Source organism: Nilaparvata lugens, chromosome 4 (assembly GCF_014356525.2).
Source record: "Nilaparvata lugens isolate BPH chromosome 4, ASM1435652v1, whole genome shotgun sequence".
Lineage (NCBI taxonomy): Eukaryota > Metazoa > Arthropoda > Insecta > Hemiptera > Delphacidae > Nilaparvata > Nilaparvata lugens.
Genome location: NC_052507.1, coordinates 72,462,888 through 72,485,476, shown reverse-complemented (window position 1 = coordinate 72,485,476; position 22,589 = coordinate 72,462,888). Strand labels below are relative to the sequence as shown.

Here is a 22,589-nt window from a genome sequence, read left to right as displayed (position 1 = left end):
CCAAAACCAAATGTATGGATTATTCGCAGAAAAGACATTAGAATAAGTTTGAATATTCGCGGCAACCTGTAAAAGCTAGTGCCAACCTGACAAAAATGAAAACTTCAAGGAATCCGGTATTGATGTCAAGTTTCGTCCTTCACGAAATTGAGACTTAATCACTTGAAAATATGAATTTAAAGTATGTAGCGCTAATTATAATCGATTAATAGCAAAATCCTTCTTGAATGAACTACGCAAATGATTAGGGAGTTCCTTTATATGTAGCGTTAGGTTGGTAGTCGTCGTCAGTAAATCGATTCAAACTCACAACAAAACAAAGTAATCAAAGGAGTGTAGCAGAAGGATATGATAGGATAGGGCAGGACAAGATTAGGTCAAGTTGGACAAGAGAAATGTCACTTTCGGGTTATTTTATGTATAGTTTGTAGTTTTTCGCCGATTTATTGAAATAAAATGTACCTATAGCGCTGAATCTCAAGTCTTTCTACTTGGTAAGTGACTTTTCAGTAATATTTTCTGCAAAGTCTTGTTTGTCTTGAACAGCTGATTTCAAAGGATTGTGTTCGATTAGATAAGGTGCATTATGATTTTTGGCTTTACGGATACTGTTATCATACCTTCAATGGTCATTTGTAAAATAATAATCACTGGAGATTGCCTATTGTCAGTACAAAATGAATTTATATTAACACAGCCAGTAAAGGCATACGGTATTGTGTGAAATTGTCGTAGATTTGAACTCTCTGAATCTGGAGCATTTCACCATGCAATCATAACTCAGTTAATTAGAGACAAAAAAATGTTCAGAAAATGGAATGTCTGCCAAAATTGAAAGCACTGATACTTTTGACTGATTAAACTGTTTATTGTGAGTTATTCGTGTTTAGTAATATCCTATGTATGATTAATTTTGACTTACGGTATTGAGAAATTTTGAATATTCCACCAAGACATTTAAACTTGGGAATATTCCCAAGCTGAATTCTCCACACAATAGTTACTTTAAAAATAAAATTATTATAAGTTCTAATGATATTATTTCTACTCTCTCGGTCGGCCTGAGTAGGAATAGTCCAATTACAGACCTTGTCAGAATCGTATGGTATATTTTCACTGTCACTGTTGTGAGGGAGTCCAGCTTTAATGGTAGGCCTATTTTTTATTAGCATATAGCTTTGAAGCTAGATTCCCATTCAACAGTGACAGTGAAAAATAACTGGGACAATCATAGAACTACCCCCATATATTGGCTCTTAGTTCTCAGCAATGTTGCTCCACCGGGGCTGCGTAGATCTTCTGCTCTTGTTCATGAGAGTAAAAAAAATATAAAATACTCACAAAAATATAAAGAGTAACAGGGCACTTCTAATCCATGAAGATCTTCCGGATTTGGGTATCAATCGGTTGAAGTCAAGGCATCCTCCCATGTGCATGGCAGAGCAACTGAGCAATGAAAATTTTACCCCATAAGAGCGAGCAGGGAGAAAGAGTGGATGGAAAAGAAAACCGCCAACCAGGGGGTACCATGGAACACGTGAAGACTGTGTGACTCCATCCCTGGAAGTAGCCTGGCTTACGGCTGGGTCCCAGACTATGGGAGGATCATGAGTCACCTGAACTCTCCATCTCTTTTGGTAGAAAGTTAGTGGGAAGGATATTTTTAATATTCTTTCCGAAGAATGGACATTGATATCTCCAAAGCTCCGCCAATTTATGTAGATGCATAACAATATAATTATCTATACTTATTATATTACAAATTGCTTTTTCATATCATATACAGTTCAATAATTATTTTCTTAGTCTATATTATGTAAATTCATCTATAATTTTGCTGTATTGTAAGCTATTGTATATGAGTGTATACGCCAGTATATATTGTAATCTACATAAATAAAATAATCAATCTCTGGGAGTAGCTGGGCACAGTCCGATGGAGTTTCGGGGTAAGCCAGTGAGAGACCAGACTATGAGAATCAGGGTACCCCTATAAGTAGCAAGTTGTATGAGAAATTACAATGTGTTTTCAGCGCTTGGTTCAACCCAGACTGTGGGACTTGGACTCCGTCTCTGGAAGTAGCATAGCATCTCGAAAACCCCCTCTCACTGGTACTCTTTTGAGACGTATACAATTGGGAACCACGAGTATTTTTCCTGGCCTGTAGACGAGTTAGAGGATACTTTCAGCCCTTACCAGGCCCACGTATCGCCGGAACTGCGCAGAGCCCCGACCGAGAGTGGACGGTCAATTGGGGTTGTTCCACTGCAATGCAGGCTAAACTCCTCTGTGATACTCGCCTACCGACTTGGCTGTACCGCTGGGTAGTAGCTCGCGTGTCACGACTTACGGGATATGCATACAGCAGATGCCCACTTGGAGGTGTGGCGTCGCGGCCAGAACCCTGCCACTGAAGCTCTGGCCCTTGAACCCGTCGGGGATTGGGTTTCGCTTCGCTCCGTCTCAGGACGTTCAGGATCGCACCGGTCTCATGTTTCTGGTTATTATGATGAAGGGAAAGCTACCAACCAGGGGGAACCATAGCAACTATGAATGTGACCCTGGGAGTAGCCTGGCCTATGGGGTACGGTCAGGTCAAGGCTCCACACTAAAGCCTGGGTTTCATTAGTAGAGTTCCCTGGGCAAGTACTAACTATCTTGTGAACTCTCACAATGGAAACGTTCATGGTAGAGTTCCCTGGGCAAGTATTAACTATCTTGCGAACTCTCCCAATGAAAACGTTTATGGTAGAGTAGAGTCATGGTAGAGTACTAGTTTTTAGTAGAGTAGAGTGGGATAGAACCGTGGATAGTACTCTACCACTAGCCTTCCCCCACCACCACTTCTCACTCTACTCTACCACTACTATGCTAATGAAAACAGTCTCGAGCTAGTAGAGTAGAGTAGAGTCGTGCCGTAGGCTATCAAGTTTAAGAAGTATTGTTATTTATTAAAAAGTGTTAATTTATTAACATTTATTGAAAAGTTTGTTTTATTAAAGTGTTAATATTTATTTATTTAGAATTCAAATGACACTTATGTAATAACATTTGTAGATAAAATAATAACTAGTCCTTGTGCTATTTTTATTCCAAATTTATAGGTGAGACAGTACAAGATAAGGTTTAATAAGTGTTTAATTTATTAAAAAGTATTGACATTTCAAGGTTATTATAATAATATTTTTATTCATGCATGTACATTTTACATTAAATGTTTCGCATTTGTCAGTTACAATAAAATCATACAATCTGTCAGGTCATCAACATCTCCGTGAATATTTGAAGTCCAAAAAATAAAGATGACATTCAATAAGGTTAGGCTACTCTACAAACATGACCAATAAAGGTTAGTTCTGTTCACTAGACAAAACACACTGTTGTACCTTACTATTCTCAATTGTAGTGAAAACAGTTACTCGACCAAGTAAGTAGAGTAGAGTTAGCTCGGTAGCGTTAGTATGCTAGTTACTTGACCACTAACTCTACTAGTGAAAACCAGGCTTATGAGAGGTCATCTGGACTCTCCGTCTCTGGGAGTAGCTGGGTACAGCGAAGCCTCTGACGGAGTTTCGGGGTTTTCCAAAGCGGGTCCAGACTATGGGAATCAGGGGTGCCCCGTCTCTGGAAGTAGCAGGCATGTGAAATTAAGCAGACAGTTGGATCCATGTGTTCGCCTCCGTGTCTGGAAGTAGCATAATAATATGTCGAAACACCCCCCCCCCACCATTGGTTTCTCTTTCCCCAAGACCTGTAGACAAGTTAAGAGGATACGTCCGGGCTTTAATCGGCCCATGTAACGTCGGAACTACAGCAGTACACAATGGGGATGACTATACATTCATACTTACCAAGTTTAGGCCACATTCATCGTAACGTTAAATTTTAAGTTAAAACCAATCGCCGATTTGATTCAGTTTGAACGTCGAATTTGCATACAGCCACTACCTTCGTAAACAAAGCTGTAGTGCATTCGTGTGACGTCAGCATAGGTAGGGTTCCTACATCAATAAAAACACTAGCTAATATAGATCAGCTGAAATCAGCGAATTTTTATTGGTTTAATTTATTTTAAGAGCCCTACCTGCAATACCTACTATTACTTCGTAAGTAATAGTAGGTATTGCTACCTGTCACTTCGAATGCACTACGGCTTTGTTTACGGAGGTAGTGATACAGCAACGTTAGTAGACAGAAGGTTGATCACTTACATGTGCAAGATTTGAAGTGGTGGGGGGAACACCAGTGTGTCGTCACGTGTAGTAAAAATCTGGTGTTGTACACTCACACAACTTTCCTTGCTCATTGAACTATAAGCCTCATTATCAAACGAGAATAATTTAGGGGAATAACATAATGACGATTGACGGCAACATATTTGCAACTACGATCAGACTACTACTGTATATGTGTATATACAATTGTTTTCAGAGTACTTTTTCCTTTATGTAAATTGTGAAATTCGATGATTTTTTTTTTGAAATTCGTCAAAACAGCTGTTCTACAGATGAAATATCTTGACTATGACTGTGTTCTTTTATAAACTGCTCTACCTACCCACGGTATATGGAAGAAGAAAAAGTAAAAACCGTGTACCAACCTACCTCATGCACGAGAAGGAGGTTACAAAGTCCATTTCTCAAGGATTGGGTGGACCCCTCATTATTACCCCAGGAAAAAGACTCATGTCAGTTGATAGAGCTAATAAATAACTATACAGGGTATGGATTTCAAAAAATTCGTTAGAGCCGTTTTGAGAAAATCGTGGAAAAAATGTTTTTTTTAGTAACTGTCATTTTCTCAAGAATATTACGGAGCTCCTGCAATTTTCTCATAAATAAGACTCATGTCAGTTGATAGGGCTTATAATAGCTATCCATGGTATAAATTTGAAGAAAATCGTTGGAGCCGTTTTCGAGAAAACCGTGAAAAACATGGCTTTTTAGTCATTATCCGCCATTTTTCTCAAGAATATTACGGAGCTCCTGAAATTTTCCCAGATATGAGTGTATACGTCAGTATATATTGTAATCTACATAAATAAAATAATCAATCTCTGGGAGTAGCTGGGCACAGTCCGATGGAGTTTCGGGGTAAGCCAGTGAGAGACCAGACTATGAGAATCAGGGAACCCCCTATAAGTAGCAAGTATGAGAAATTACAATGTGTTTTCAGCGCTTGGTTCAACCCAGACTGTGGGAATTGGACTCCGTCTCTGTAAGTAGCATAGCATCTCAAAAACCCCTCTCACTGGTTATTTAAGGTTATTTTAAGGTTATTTCTGATCACTAGACGACATACTACCTTACTATTCTCAATTGTAGTGAAAACAGCTACTCGACCAAGTAAGTAGAGTTTCAGCCAGGACTCTGCCAGAGACAGTCTTGAAGAGGAGACTGAGGGCTTTCCTTCAGGAGAACCCCTTTTATTCTATGAGGGAGTTCTATGATTGTGATCCTCAGACTGTAAGTAGATACTTCTTGCATTAGTCTTGCTGCTTCTTCTGCTTGCTGCTTTTTGTGTTTTTTTTTTTGTTCTTGACCTGTCTTATGACAGTTTTTTATGTTCTTGACTTGTTCACTTGTGGCCATACTTATGACCACTCCATGAACAGAAACTCATTATTATTATTATTATTATTAGTAGAGGTAGCTCGGTAGAGTTGGTATGCTAGTTACTTGACCACTAACTCTACTAGTGAAAACCAGGCTTATGGGAGGTCATCTGGACTCTCCGTCTCTAGGAGTAGCTGAGTACAGTGAAGCCTCTGACAGTTTCGGGGTTTTCCAAAGCGGGTCCAGACTATGAGAATCATGGGTGCTCCATCTCTGGAAGAAGCAGGCAGGTGAAATTGACCAGACAGTTGGATCCATGTGTTTGCCTCCGTGTCTGGAAGTAGCATAATAATAAGTCGAAACCCTCCCTCCCATTGGTTTCTCTTCCCCCAAAGACCTGTAGACAAGTTAAGAGGATACGTCCGGGCTTCAATTGGCCCAAGTACCGTCGGAACTGCAGCAGTACACAATGAGGATGACTATACATTCATACTTACCAAGTTTAGGTCACATTCATCGTAACGTTAAATTTTAAGTTAAAACCAATCGCCGATTTGATTCAGTTTGAACGTCGAATTTGCATACAGCCACTACCTTCGTAAACAAAGCTGTAGTGCATTCGTGTGACGTCAGCACAGGTAGGGTTCCTACATCAATAAAAGCACTAGCTAATATAGATCAGCTGAAATCAGCCCTAGCTAATATAGATCAGCCCTACCTGTTACTACGAATGCACTACGGCTTTGTTTACGGAGGTAGTGATACAGCAACATTAGTAGACAGAAGGTTGATCACTTACAGGTGTAAGATTCGAAGTGGTGAGGGGAACGCCACGTGTAGTAAAAATGTGATATAGTAACCATACTGAGCATACAGTTTATTCACTTTATCTTTAAATACATTGTCGTTTAATCCACTCATGATTGACCTAGAACTTAAAAATTCTTCATACTTATAGCGAATGATTCACCGATTCTAATGATGATGTTAAATATTCTGTCTGTAGTAACTTTGGTGATACAGCCCTCAAAATATTGATCATCTAAAAATTATTTGTCGTATCTTGAAATCATTTGAAATTATCAGCTTTTGAGCCGTCTTACAAAAGACTCTAACCTAACAGCTGTTCCTCAGCAAATATACAACATATACATTGTAAACATTGAAAACATAAACATAATCATTTTTAATACTTAATACCAAAGTATTAAATTTCATCTATTCTAAACTTTCAAAACCATCAAAGTTTTAATTGAATTCTCAGATTTTGAAAATCAAATTCTTATGCAACATCTATTATTAGATTAACCAATTTTCAGTGATAGACCAAAGTGCAACAACTTTGACATTCATTTACGTTAAGTTACGAGTGAGTTCGATAATAAACATATAAATTAATAAATACATCTATTCTCATTTTCTGAAAATCCAATTTTATTCTCTTAACTCTATTTGTTCTAAAATCCATTTCAATTCTCTAAAATCTCAATTTTTCACTACGGTTTGATTTAACCATATTTTTCATTTAACAATAAATTATTTATGAGTCATATACTTATAACTTAATGAAGAAATCTATTCTTATTTTCTGAAAATCCAATTTTATTCTTTGAACTCTATTTGTTCTAAAATCCATTTCAATTCTCTAAAATCTCAACTTTTCTCTACGGTTTGATGTAACCATATTTTTCATGTACTAACTTATGAATGAGGTGTTAATGTTTTGTTGAACAGGAGGATAAGGAGGCTGTCGGGTGTGAAGTGACGTGTGCTGAAGCTGAGTGGGAAGATGACCGATGCGACGGCAGTGGACAACAACATGTACATTCTAGCAGTCAATGTCAGCAATCGCCCGCCCGCCAAACAGTTCCCCCGCCCCTTCCGCAATCCGCCACAACCCCACATGTGCATCCATGTCATGCTACAAGTAAGTTAGTTGATACTAAGCTATTTATAAAAAATGTCTAAGTAACATAATACATTTTTTAAAATCGGTTTGAGACCACAAAACATTTTGCAGTAACATTTCAGAAAAAGTACTGTAGTCTTTCAATAGTAAAAAAAATTGAGTTCTTCAAAGGATCTTCAAATTGATCTTCAAAGGCTCGGTAACTCATAAAGCGATGTGAGATCCTATAGATATTTATTATCTTCTATCTATATAATAAGAGAGAGTAGGGTTGTGTTTGTTCGCATCAAAACATGTCAACTTGTGGTTTGCATACCGAAAAAATGGGAATGATCTAGATCTCCAAATTTCGCCAATGAATTCTAAAAATATCAATCTTGTACACCTCGAACTCCAAATCTAGATTTTTCAGAATTAATGTCCAAATTTCATTCATAGGACATGAAATTTCATACGGCATATATTGATATTCTATCAGCTGTTCTTTTGAAATCCTCGGTTGGAATCAATTTACAATTTTTCTAATAACTTACTCTCATAGTTATTTTTTCTGCTTTATTTGTGATATAGACTGTTAGGGCCGGTTTCCGAGCTCGGGATTTAGCCAAGTTCTAGACTTTAAACAGCTGGAGTCAGAAAATCAGCTTTCCAAAACGGGGCGTAGTCGCAGTTTTTATTTTCTCAATTGGAAACGGTTTTGCTTGACGAAATTAAACATTTCTAAATAATTCAAAATTGCTGAAACTCTACACTATTTTCTCTTTATTTTATTTTGGTTTAATTTTCTAGTTTTTACTTTCCTTCCCCTATTACCATAGGTAAGGAAAGTAGGCCTATTGCTTTCCGAAAAAAATTAAGGTACCCCAATTTCTAAATTTCTATACGTTTTAAGGTCCCCTGAGTCCAAAAAAGTGGTTTTTGGGTATTGGTCTGTATGTGTGTGTGTGTGTGTGTGTGTGTGTGTGTGTGTGTGTGTGTGTGTGTGTGTGTATGAGTGTATGCGCGTCTGTGTACACGATATCTAATCTCCCAATTATCGGAATGACTTGAAATTTGGAACTTAAGGTCCTTACAATATAAGGATCCGACACGAACAATTTCGATCTGATGCAATTCAAGATGGCGGATAAAATGGTGAAAATGTTGTCAAAAACAGGGTATTTAGCGATTTTCTCAAAAAAGGCTCCAACGATTTTGATCAAATTTATACCTAAAATAGTCATTGATAAGCTCTATCAACTGCCACAAGTCTCATATCTGTAAAAATTTCAGGAGCTTCGCCCCATCTATGCAAAGTTTGATTTTAGATTCCCAATTATCAGGCTTCAGATACAATTTAAACAAAAAATTTTAGGTGGAAAAGTTTAAGCATGAAAATCTCTACAATTGATGTTCAGTAACATTTTCACCTAAAATTGAAAATAAGTTTGAAATTCAGAAAATGTTATTATTTCAATTGCAAACTGTTGGCAACTGTTGATTCTATTAAATCATTCACTATGAAGAGATAGCAGACTTCGTGTGTCTGCAGCGCTATTGTCCTGTCACCAGCTGTCTCATATCTTAGAATAGTAGATTTGATATGCGCGGGAACACTAGCGTCAGTTGATCAATTTTCATAACGGCAAGGAAAGTTGTGTGAGTGCGCCACACCAGATTTTTGAAATTTAATTCAAACGTGACTATGACAATGACTGCGACTACGCCCCGTTTCGGAAAGCCAATTTTCTGACTCCAGCTGTTTAAAGTCTAGAACTCAGCTAAATCCCGAGCTCGGAAACCGGCATTATAATTAATTTCGCGGTTTATCCTCTGTCTCCATTCACCTCCTTCTTTAAATCCTCCATAGATTCTTCTTAAAACCTTCATCATTGCATTGATACAATATTAATATAGTGTCATGATATATACAATTATAATACTAAAATAAATAAGTAAAAATACTATTACAATTATACAAATATTTTATTATTACATTGCCGTCGAATCTATTCTAGGGCTCGCACACACCATGCTACATAAATGTGATGTCATGGAGCAGAGTGGAGCTGCCACTACGACCCGATGCTCCGATTCCGCTGTATGGCGGAATGCAGGTTCCTTTCAATGAGAAAACGTTCAAGAACTTCAAACAGAAGCCGATGGTGTTTGCAGTCATGGTAAATCCGGAGATTCTGTTGAAGAACGGCAAACATTCTCAGAGCACACAGGTGGGTTCAATAATTTCAAAATTCATTTATTCGCCATAAAATCAATTACAGACTATAGTGAGGTCCACATTATAATGGCAGTGGAGAAAGATGGTAGAACAGCGTTGCCGATTCTCTGGCTTGCCTATGCCTTCTATAGAAGATTGCTGATATCTAATTAAATATTAAGTGTTCATCCTTGTTAAGGCTGTGCAAAGGCTAAAAATAAACTCTCTACTGGTGATATTTTTCAAAGTTTTTCGATTTTATATCATCGAGCTAACAAAATGAAGAAGTTTTCTTGGGAAAAAATTTTTTCCGATCATAACTTTTTGAGATATGAGCGCCTAAAGTTTACATTTTTGGGACATAACATTTCAAATTCGGTAAGAGCTAAATCCATGAGATTTAAAGGATAATCTCAGCATGGTATTTTTGATTGTATAAAACAAAAATTTTCTGAAAATATAACTTTTTGAGAAAGTTATTAAATTTACCAAAAGTGACAAAAAATACTCAAATGAAAGTTATTTTTGGTATCACCTATTAGATAGGTGAAATAGGTATAAGGTGAATGGTATAGGTTATAGATTCCTTATTATTACTAAACGAAAATCTAAATTAAATGCTGTAATTCACCCCGAAGACTTCAAATGCTAATGAATTTATTATTATTATTAAGAGAAAATCCAATTGAATGCTGTAATTCATCCCGAATACTTCTACTACTGCAAATTTTGATAACAGGGTAAACAGCTAGATGGAAATTAGATGATTCGATTCCTAACAGGAGGTACTGGGTTCGATTCCCGGGCTGACAAATAATTTTTGAATATTAGCGCTCATCGAATTCCATCTAGCTATTTACCCTGTTGTTAATATTTGCAGTAGCAGAAGTCTTCGGGGTGAATTACAGCATTCAATTTGGATTTTCGTTTGATAATAATAAATTTATTAGCATTTGAATAATTGCAATATCTCAGTAATTTCCAAAGACCTTAAAGATGCATAGAATCACATGCAGCGCTAGTGTCGTACTTGGAATTGAAATCCGCCATTGAGGGGGCAACCCATAAGATTATTACATACCAATGCCATCAATGCCTTTGTGATCTATAGTATTACAAATATGGTATATATAATAATATCTCGTGCTAAAATACCCCAATGGCGGCCTTCAATTTCAAGTAAGAGCTATCATTGGGAAGGCAGAGGCATTGTGGGTCTATATCTCTTTAAGGTCTTTGGTAATTTCCATCTGTAGTTATAGATTCCTTCATTCTTAGGAAACAAATCTATTATTAAAATATACTATTAGGTGCATTTCTTTAGAATCGTCACTACGATTCTAGCTGCTTGACGACTATATTAAAGCCTATAGTCTACTACTGTATAAACTCTATCGTTCTAGTCGATATAAAATCTAATAGCAGAGTTGCCGCGGCTAGAAGTCGTCGCTTTGAAATAGGATCTTTAGGTGCACGTCAGATCATGCATGAGCCAAGAAACAAAATCTTGAAAGAGCCATTGAAACACATTGTGACTTGTTTTTAGCTTCTCACACTGAACGCAACCAGCAAGAGCACGTGTTCAGTGTGAGGCCCAAAAGCAGGTAACATTTTAACCGTGAGTAATTCCACGAGAACAAATCTCCGTCTTTTATAAAAGGCCTTTTCTTATTGGTTCTTGTAAAATTAATCACACGGTTAAAATGTAACCAGCTTTTGTGCAACCGGGCCTCAGGCTAGGCACACACCAGTTAGTCAAATCAAGACAAGACACGTTTAGTCTCAATACTTCACACAGTTGCTTATGAAGACATGTCTAATTGCAATGACTAATCGGTATGTGTTGCTTCATAAGCAACTATGTGAAGTATTGAGACAAATCACGCTTATTGTTTTATTGTCTCCTCCTCTAAACACGGACTTGTTCCATATTAGAGGGAGTAATTTTCAGGGAATATATTGTAAAATGTACCTCCTGGAAATAAAATGAAATTGAATTGAAAAATCGTGACTAGTCTTGTCTTGACTGACTGGTGTGTGCCCACCCTTAGTGTTCCTATTGCTCTTTCTAGATTCTGTTTCTCATCTGCGCGCTCGATCATGCATGACTACGCGTTCACATATACTTATCCCACATTATCATACATACAGAATAGAATAGAATAAATAGAATTTCACTTGCTCAAAATGCAATACAATATGAATATATAGTACATAGTATATATTTTGCATTATACAATATTATTACAAAGCATTGAAAAAGTATATAATAACATAACTTAGCATATTACTTATATGTTTATGAAACGAATAATTGACCGAGCGAAGTGAGGTCTAAGATTCAAGTCGACGGTTTGGCATTTCTCTTAATGTTTAAATGTTTGAATGTTTATATGTTTTTATGTTGCGCATTTACGGCGAAACGCGGTAATAGAATTTCATGAAATTTGACAGGTACCTATGTTCCTTTTTTAATTGCGCGTCGACGTATATACAAGTTTTTTGGAAATTTTTCATTTCAAGGATAATATAAAAGGAAAAAGGAGCCTCCTTCATACGCCAATATTGGAGTAAAAATCAGACTATAGAATTATTCATCATAAATCAGCTGACAAGTGATTACACAGATGTGTGGAGAAGCCAGTCTATTGCTGTATTTCCATAAGGTCTATAGTTTCAATCAGGTACTTGTGGATGAGAATACTGCGTGAGGTCTACTGTTCACAGAACTACTAGTAATAATACTGTAAATTTAGAATTTGACGAGAATTTTGTATTATGACCAAATGAACCTAAAAAATATTTTTATTTTTAAAATATATATTTTATTACTTATTTATTATTTTACAAAGGTGACTTTCTAGAAGTAGTTTAAGCCTAGGTGATGATGATGGGATGAATGATAATACAATGAAGGTAGAGTTATGAATGAATAAAAATTATAGGTTATGCTATCCACTTGAATTGATTTGAGTCAACTTTTCAGTCCAGAAATGAATAAACTAGAAATTTTGAATTTGATTTGATCATACCTGAGTCATCCATAAAACTCTAGCAAATCAATACTTTAAACTTTAGCAAAATCAATCAAATCAATAGAATTTGTTTTGTTCTTGAAACAAAACTTGATGTATATCATGTTTATGTTCAGGACAGAGACTCGTTCATAGATTTAATACTGGAATTTGTGGAGGCGATGAATCCAGCCGTGCAGTTCACGAGACGATTCGACGTGTTGGAGAACAGAGATTTGACTGGTGAACTGAAGGACATCTGGACCATTGTGCAGATCAAGCGAGCCAAGGAGAAGCATGAGAACAACAAGGCGCATCATTTCGATGAGAACTGTCAGCCTCATTTGTGAGTAGACCTTTTCAAATGAAAATAAATGAATTAAGGAAAATAATCAATCAATCAACTGTTTTTGTAATATTATTAGCTATGGCTTTCAATGGTGGGGAGACCCAAGGGTAGTTCCACTTTGCCGTATTATAGTCCAAAGTCCCCTAATGGGAAACCGGGCACTAAGGTTATAGTGAACACAATACTTCAAATTTACACCTTTCACTTTGAAATAAAATTTTTTTTGATGAAATTAGTAGAATTGATGGTGATGTTGTGAAATCTCTCCATAATAAGAAAACAAAGATATTGTCAAATTTCACTAAAAATTTAGTGCTTTTTTAAAGCACTAAATTTAAAACTTTATTTTTAGTGAAATTTTACAATATCTTTGTTTTCTTATTATTCTTGATGCTAAAAAGTCCAAACATATACAAAACCAAAACAAAACCACTAAGCCAAATTTAGAAAATATGAAATTTAGACAATAAATTTGAGAGCCGACAATTTATATCACGTTACAATGTACCATGTTGAAAGTTTTGTATCTTACTTATATTTTCATTAATGAGTAAAATTTGGTTTCTTGTGAAATAAATGAGTAATATTGAAAGATTTGTATCTTTCTTTTATTTTTACCAATGGGTAAAATTGGGTATTGAGTTAATTAATGTGTAATATTAAAATATTTGTATTTATTTATTTATACATTGATGCATACAAAATCATTCTCAACTATGTCCAGAAATATATTCATATTGTATTGCATTTTTATATTTTATCTACATACTAGGCTACACAAATTACGTCATTATCAAAATACAGTCAGATCACTGCATTAATTAAGGATATCTAAATTACAAAATTCAATACTATAAACAATATAAGTGTTAACGTAATGAATAATTATTACTAAACAAAAATCCCAATTAAATGCTGTAAATCACCCCGAAGACTTCTGCTTCTGCAAATATTGACAACCGGGTAAACAGCTAGATGGAAATTCGATGATTGCTACTATACAAAAATTATTTGTCAACCCAGAATTTCTATCTAGCTGTTTACCCGGTTGTCAATATTTGCAGAAGCAGAAGTCTTCGGGGTGATTTACAGCATTTAATTGGGATTTTCGTTTATCCATTAATTAGCATTTGAACAAATGCAACTTCCAATTTATTCCCATCTGTTAACGTAATAAAAATATTTTGTGTTAAAAAAAGTATAGGCCTACTCAAATTTCTCATAAAAATACAGTCTAATATCGAGTATAGTAAGATTACTGCATTAAGACTTGAGTAATGATATAATCCAATTGACTTGATAAAATTACAAACAATATGATTGTTTGTTTTGGAGCACCTATCACATTATTGGTGGCAATATTCCAAATTTTCAAACGCCACAAAGAATAACTTCAGTCTATTCTGAACTCTGAAATACCAATTGACCCAATATTATTTTGGACTATATTATTGTATCTAAATTTGGGAGAGAAATGGCTCAAGGTTCGCTTCTTCAATCTTCCTATCCTAATGATTTCAATGGAATGTGTTTAGGTATAAATGAAGTCGAATTTATTATTCGATCTTATTCAGAGTATGTTCTCGATATCCAATGTATAGGTTTCACAAAATTTGTTTGATAGATAAATTTGTGTGATTAATGTATGATAGATAGATAGATATATTTCTCGATCCATGAACCATCTATAGATGCATAAGATCACGTCAAAATATTAGAACACATACATAAGTCAATAAATTATTATGCCTAAATGGTTTCAATGGTTGTAAAGCATTACAGATCTATGCTGGATTCAGACAGTTGAAAAAACTCTTCAACATCATTAAGGCTGTGCAAAGGCTAAAAAAAACTTTGTAGGTACACTATGCCTTTAGTGCTAGTCTTTGCTGCACTATGCTAGTGCGAGTCTGGAAAGAAATCGACTATCGATGGGATGTCTGCATGATAATCAACGGAAGTCACATAGAACATCTTCACTTTAAGGTGAAAAAACTTGAAGTGTTTTCCTTCAATACTATAAACAATATAAGTGTTAACGTAATGAATAATTATTACTAAACAAAAATCCCAATTAAATGCTGTAAATCACCCCGAAGACTTCTGCTTCTGCAAATATTGACAACCGGGTAAACAGCTAGATGGAAATTCGATGATTGCTACTATACAAAAATTATTTGTCAACCCAGAATTTCTATCTAGCTGTTTACCCGGTTGTCAATATTTGCAGAAGCAGAAGTCTTCGGGGTGATTTACAGCATTTAATTGGGATTTTCGTTTATCCATTAATTAGCATTTGAACAAATGCAACTTCCAATTTATTCCCATCTGTTAACGTAATAAAATATTTTGTGTTAAAAAAAGTATAGGCCTACTCAAATTTCTCATAAAAATACAGTCTAATATCGAGTATAGTAAGATTACTGCATTAAGACTTGAGTAATGATATAATCCAATTGACTTGATAAAATTACAAACAATATGATTGTTTGTTTTGGAGCACCTATCACATTATTGGTGGCAATATTCCAAATTTTCAAACGCCACAAAGAATAACTTCAGTCTATTCTGAACTCTGAAATACCAATTGACCCAATATTATTTTGGACTATATTATTGTATCTAAATTTGGGAGAGAAATGGCTCAAGGTTCGCTTCTTCAATCTTCCTATCCTAATGATTTCAATGGAATGTGTTTAGGTATAAATGAAGTCGAATTTATTATTCGATCTTATTCAGAGTATGTTCTCGATATCCAATGTATAGGTTTCACAAAATTTGTTTGATAGATAAATTTGTGTGATTAATGTATGATAGATAGATAGATATATTCTCGATCCATGAACCATCTATAGATGCATAAGATCACGTCAAAATATTAGAACACATACATAAGTCAATAAATTATTATGCCTAAATGGTTTCAATGGTTGTAAAGCATTACAGATCTATGCTGGATTCAGACAGTTGAAAAAACTCTTCAACATCATTAAGGCTGTGCAAAGGCTAAAAAAAACTTTGTAGGTACACTATGCCTTTAGTGCTAGTCTTTGCTGCACTATGCTAGTGCGAGTCTGGAAAGAAATCGACTATCGATGGGATGTCTGCATGATAATCAACGGAAGTCACATAGAACATCTTCACTTTAAGGTGAAAAAACTTGAAGTGTTTTCCTTCAATACTACACCAAAACCAGCTCTGTACCTTGTTTAATAAGATTTTATAATGTTTTTTCAAAGTTGTAAAGTCATTTTTGAATCACCCGTTATAAACAGATAAATGCTGACAGTTTCAAAGTGAATCTCAATACAGAGTTATTTTACTCCTGTCAGAATTCGAAAACTTCCTGGATAAATACTGTACCTGTTTTCTACTGTTATATTATACAATTCTTCAACATCAGTGTTGAGATTTTGATTGTATTTGTATTGCAGATCGAGAGAGGAAGCGACACACTATCACCATAAGTACGGGCCTCAAACGAAAGACATCGAACTGCGGAACGAGCCTAGCACTGTGACGGTGACTGTCACGAATACGGACTCTGACCCGGACACTGACGCTGGGCCCAGTTGAGACTGCGACCTCGGTCGACTGTCAATTACCACCGAACATCGTCTCAATTCCTAGTGATCCACCGCCAAAAGTTTTATCATTCAACGTTGAAACATTCACTTTGTTATTATTGTTGACGGTTTGAAATTTATATACATTTCAAATGACAGTTATATCCTATTGTGATCTAGTAATGTAGTGGGACGGGGAATTATTCACTCTATTTAATGAAGTTGAGGTCCGATTCCAACGAGTCTAATAACGTCTCATGTTTTTAATTGTTATTATTTTACACATAATTATCCACTAGTCAGAGTATTTTAAGATAAGATCTCAAAACAAATCCTTCAGTATTAGCACTTACATGTCCTTTCGTCATTGTTTGAAATATGTTATTTGTTTCACGTTTTGTAATATTTGTTTCAATTTCTTCTATCTCATGTTATTTTATATATTTCATCCTCGCAGATCATATCTTATTTATCGCAAATCGCAGAATTTTTTAGTCAAGATCTCAAAACGAATCCTTCAGTATTAGTTATTTCGTTGTCCCATATTCATCATAATTGCTTTGATTTTCTTCCTCATTGTGTTGTTTGTTTCCAATTTAATCGTGGTTTTTAATGTTATACCTAGTTATACACTTTAGTTCCTTTCAGATCTTAGCTTTTAATGTGATTTGTTACTCTTAGCCATTTATGAGAGCAATAACTTTTTTATCATGACAAATGTTTCGCTTGTGAGTCAAGATTATACATGTTTTTCTAGCGGCATTCCAAGTCTTCTTTACTGCACGTTATTTACGGTTTCAAAACAGGGTAAACTACGTTAAAATTGTTGACCAATATGTTGTTGAGATTTTATATCCTTGAAATTTTTACGAGTTCTAAATTTTGTTCACACATTGACAGAGAACAAAATCTATGTTGACCAATCTCTTGTACGAGAAATAAATTTTATTGACAGAGACTTGAAAGCAACTGGTCCGTATTTTGTGTCTCTATCTTTATTGCACTTATTATTACTGTATGTACGTTTGATAACGCTATTTTGTTAGCGTTGAACAGAAATAATCTATTTGTTTTGCTGCCTGATGTAGAAGAATAAGGTGTCGGTTCGTGTTCATCTTTTATCTTGACCTGCATATTCGACAGGCATATTTTGTAGGTGTTTTATAATTATTATACACTTATCGTGCTTTATCGTCAACTTCATTCATTTGAGCAAACATTAGCATCACAATTGAAAGGTGGATTTGTTGCTCACAATTTTAATACGCACATATATGTCCTATATATAGTTCCAATCGAATATAGAAATATTTATGGAATGAATGGTGGATTCAAATGTTCAAATTTATGGCGAATCAATAATATTATTGATAGTATAATATTAAACATCGCATTTACCTCCAATAAAAGCAATCTTATGACAGTATTTTAAACAACTGGGCCTTCTAATCGAATAGTAGAAATTAATTGGTGTGTGTGTCTATAGAGCTATTAATGTTCATAGTGATAAAGTTATAGAAAGCAGTTACTGTACTTTCATCATATAAACAACCTGTATTTGTAGAAATCCGTAGGCGACTTCAAAGTTTTTGATTTGTCAGAAAATTGTCCAGTCGAATAGCGATAGAACTAATATTATTTTGAAATTTACTCGTGTATCTTAGAAGAATCTAGATCTTGGTGTTAATAACTAATAATTGGTGCACAATTACCATTGTTCAATGTGTAAAAGAACATTACGATGAGTATAATTGTCACTGGAATGTAGAAAGTAATCACAATGGTTGTAATTTAAATCACATTTCAATTAAGCAAACATTAACTATCTCTTTTTCTCCGTTTTGGAGACTTGTGATTCTATTTTGATAAAAATATTGAGAAAGTAACTCACATACACCAAGTGAGAATGTGTGTTTGAGTGTTGGTAGTTATATTGCTGTGTAGAGTTTTAAAGTATTAACTATTTGTTATATTGTGACATATTTGGTAATATTGTTGTCTTTTTCGTGATAAATTTGCAGATTCTCTCAAACTAGTTTTCTTGAATTGGTTATTGAATGTCTTGGGAAAGATTGTCAAGTTTTACAACTAGTTGTAAAACAATACTAGTTGACTAGCACCAACTGTATTCTTGGAACAAAGAAACTACTCTTGTTCCATAGCTGTTTTCCAATAATGATGCACTTCACATTATTAAAAATCAATCAATCAATCGTGTATTGCTACACTGTACCCAATTAAAAAAATAAGATTTCCAGGTGTTTATTTTCCAAAGAAAAGAGTTTGTAAGATTATAAAAATTGGACTGTACCCATTTGAATAAATTAGATTGCCAGGTTCTTTTTTCCAATTAACAAGAAAAGAGTTTTTCAAATTAAAAAAAAAATTAAATTCTACTATCCGTGTAGTAACAAAGTCTTGGTTGTGATTTTTTGTCTTTAATTTTAAAAAAATTACGGCTGTGGTCAGTAGGAAGCAAAATTACAATTTATAACACCAAATTATCAACAATCTCTCATTTTTCAATGAATGTCAGTTCTAAATTCTCACTACTTTCTTGATCCATAAAATACTGGAATCTAATTAAGAATTATTTCATTTCATTTTTTCAAATCTGTAAATTTTTGGCCAATCATTATTTGATTCAATTATGATATCTTCCATGGAAATTCAAAAGATTTTTCCAATACTAGTGTGAGAATTTCATCTTCAAGTTTTGAAAACTAAACATTTCGTTCAGCAGGTGTTGTAGTACTTTCAGTGCAAGTATATAAAGTTATACAGGTTGGCTTGGATTCAAAAATGTTTAAATAATACGTTTTTCATTGAAACTCCAGGAATTAAGTAAGGTGTCTGTTTTCTAGATATCAAGAATTTAAATTGGAGAATCATTACAGGCAAATTTATTTTCTTATCTGTTTCAACCTCTTTATTGCTCCCAATCTCTCGGTTTAAACACCTTCCTCTTCTTCTTTGGCTGTGCCTTATCCCATTTAAATGGGGTCGGCATTCCTTCCTCTTCACAAAGCCCTATCCAATGCTTCCTTTCTCCTCCAACCACTCTCCCGCAAGTCAGCCGCTATTCTATCTCCCCACCTCATCCTAGGTCTACCTCGTCCTCTCACTCCCTCCAAAATCAAATCCTGCACTCTTCGTCCAACATAATCCTCCTCCCGTCGCTGTACATGCCCAAACCACCTCATCCTTGTCTCCTGCACCACCTCATCCTTGTCTCCTGCATCCTTGTCTCCACCTCATCCTTTAAATCTCTCGGTTTAAACATGAACATTCTTAATTTCGAAAATAACCTCATAGCGTTGTGAAATATCCTTTGTTAATATAGGCATGTGTTGAAGTTTCTTATAAAAATGCATTAATTGTGTATTGCAAGATTGATTAGCCTACTACGACATTGTTACTAGTTTGATATCATTGGATCAATTGAGTTCATTTTTATCAAATTCAACAATAGAAGTTTCCATTTTTTAGAAACATTTGTAAATTGAGAGATAAGTCACTCATTTTCTTTATGAATTTAAAACTCTCTAAACAGTCATATTGATAATAATACTGATCTTCCTTTGATTTTGTTAGAGATATAGATGATAGCGATTAAGATAAATCCTGATATAGTGAACAGTTTGAACCTTCATAGTATGAAACTAATGTTAGATTCCATGGCCACAATCACACCACTAAAAGTATATCTATAAAGTACAGTTGATAGAGAAATAGCTAGAATGATACACTAATCAATTGAGTATGGGAATAATAATAATAATGATAGAATTTTTCATAGAATAAGAGATTTTGATTTCTCTGTTTCTCAAAAACGACTACCTATCTTTTTTAATTGGAGTAATGATAAACTAATTTAAAATCCCGGTAACTAACATGACAGTTGATTAATTAAGTGCGGTCCCATTTAAAATTCAACTCTTTCTTTCTATCTTTTTAACTAAATGTCAACATCGAAATTAAATTTTATACAAGACTATTCTAATGGAATGCGTGCAATAGTTTTTTTTTAGAATTATGGCCTACGAATTTGAGAACATTTTATCTGTATTAGCTATTATCCAGTTGATAATTGTCATGATTGTATTCAATTATACATTTTTGTCTTGAAAATAATATTTAAGAAAGATTTAAAATTATTGTTGTTGGATGACGCACGTGTGATTAATTAAATTATCACCTTGATCATATGGTACCGTGTTCTATAAATGATATCGTTATTTAATTTTTTTGTAAAAAATATATTTCCAGCATTTCACTGTTATAAAGAGTTGTGCGATTATGTTTTACAGCCAAAGTGAAACATAATAATGATTTACTAATCTCCCAGCGAATACTGCCTATTCTTCATTCCTGATTTTTGTTCCACAATGATACTTGACAAATTATTTAATCTCATTGCTATTTTAATATAATAATTCTCTTGAAATCTACTATTATATTGGATCAGTGTGCAGTAGTCTACCGTATATGTTTTGTGAAAATAAATTGAATATTTTTTGACGGTTTCAAGCGTCAAAGTTAATTCCAGCACTGTGAAATTATACATTAATAAGTTCGCATTATCCGTATCCTCTATTTATGTACAATTTTTCAAAAAAACTCCATGAAGAATTATTTACATGTTGACTTTTGTTGTTGATTACTCTTTAGATTGTTTTAAAATAGTGATTCCTTTTTCAAAATAAAATATAATATTTTTCCTGCTGATATTTGGATATTTATTTCATTTTCCCTAATGGTTATGAAAAGCTTTGGAATTGGTTAAATCCTTACTGATGGAGATCTTGATAATGCATTTATTGACCGAGCGAAGTGAGGTCTAAGATTCAAGTCGACGGTTTGGCATTTCTCTTAATGTTTAAATGTTTATATTTTTATATGTTGCGCATTTACGGCGAAACGCGGTAATAGATTTTCATGAAATTTGACAGGTATGTTCCTTTTTTAATTGCGCGTCGACGTATATACAAGGTTTTTGGAAAATTTTAATTTCAAGGATAATATAAAAGGAAAAAGGAGCCTCCCTCATACGCCAATATTAGAGTGAAAATCAGACTATAGAATAAATTATTCATCATAAATCAGCTGACAAGTGATTACACAGATGTGTGGAGAAGCCAGTCTATTGCTTTATTTCCATAAGGTCTATAAATAAAATTCAATCAGGTACTTGTGGATGAGAATACTGCGTGAGGTCTACTGTTCACAGAACTACTAGTTATTCAGAGTTATTATATACGTAGATTCATCGGATTTTAAAAATGCATTATTACCATAGTACTCATTCAAAATGAATAGGTAATCTTTATATTAATGGTAAAGGGAACATTTCAAAATTTTTTTTCTAAAATAAATAGGCTTCTTTGGCAGACTAGGCAGCCATCCACACACAGTCAGCCGGGTAGGAAGACGCTCACTCCGTTACCCGGCACTGTTTTAAGACTAGGACAGCCACATTTCGGCTGCCAGTGTGGTCGTTGGGTGCGGCATCCAACCAGCAGCCAAAATGTGGCTGCCCTAGTCTGAAGCAGTGCCTGGCGATGGAGTGAGCGACTGCTGACTACGTGGCTCGCAATTCTCGTTCACTCTGGGAAGGATAATAATTATCCTTTATTATCCATAAATTATTTATGGGAATCCCCAGGATTTAATTGAAAGTGAAGTCTGGATGAGTGTAGTTAGCGCCAAGGGTTTGGCTGGTATGTGACTGGATGAGGGTGGTAGGCGATGGCTGGTTGATGGTGCCTAATGGGGTGTGCCAGACCCCTGTATGGTCAGGAGCCCTCGCTGAATATTGGAGGCTCCCCTATTAGCCTACAACTGAATCACGCTGGCAGGCCCCATCATGACTGTGATTATTTCACCACCCTGCTGTTTCGCTCATCTCATGCCGCAATGAATAGGCCTCCACACCCCTGCACATGTCGTCATTCATCTTCGACAGAAAAAGATTAAGACTGTTGTATGTGGAAATACT

General features: G+C 34.8%; 1 protein-coding gene across 1 annotated transcript; it reads left to right on the top strand.

Moving 5' to 3' along the window:
- The first annotated feature begins 302 nt into the window (after nt 1–302).
- On the top strand, nt 303–21,319 carry LOC120350948 (PIH1 domain-containing protein 2). Its single transcript, XM_039426378.1, has 5 exons — nt 303–494; nt 7,291–7,483; nt 9,463–9,675; nt 12,814–13,022; nt 16,460–21,319. The coding sequence occupies exons 2-5, from the start codon at nt 7,346–7,348 to the stop codon at nt 16,599–16,601; spliced, it is 702 nt and encodes a 233-aa protein (XP_039282312.1). The 5' UTR covers nt 303–494; nt 7,291–7,345; the 3' UTR covers nt 16,602–21,319.
- The last annotated feature ends 1,270 nt before the right edge of the window (nt 21,320–22,589 follow it).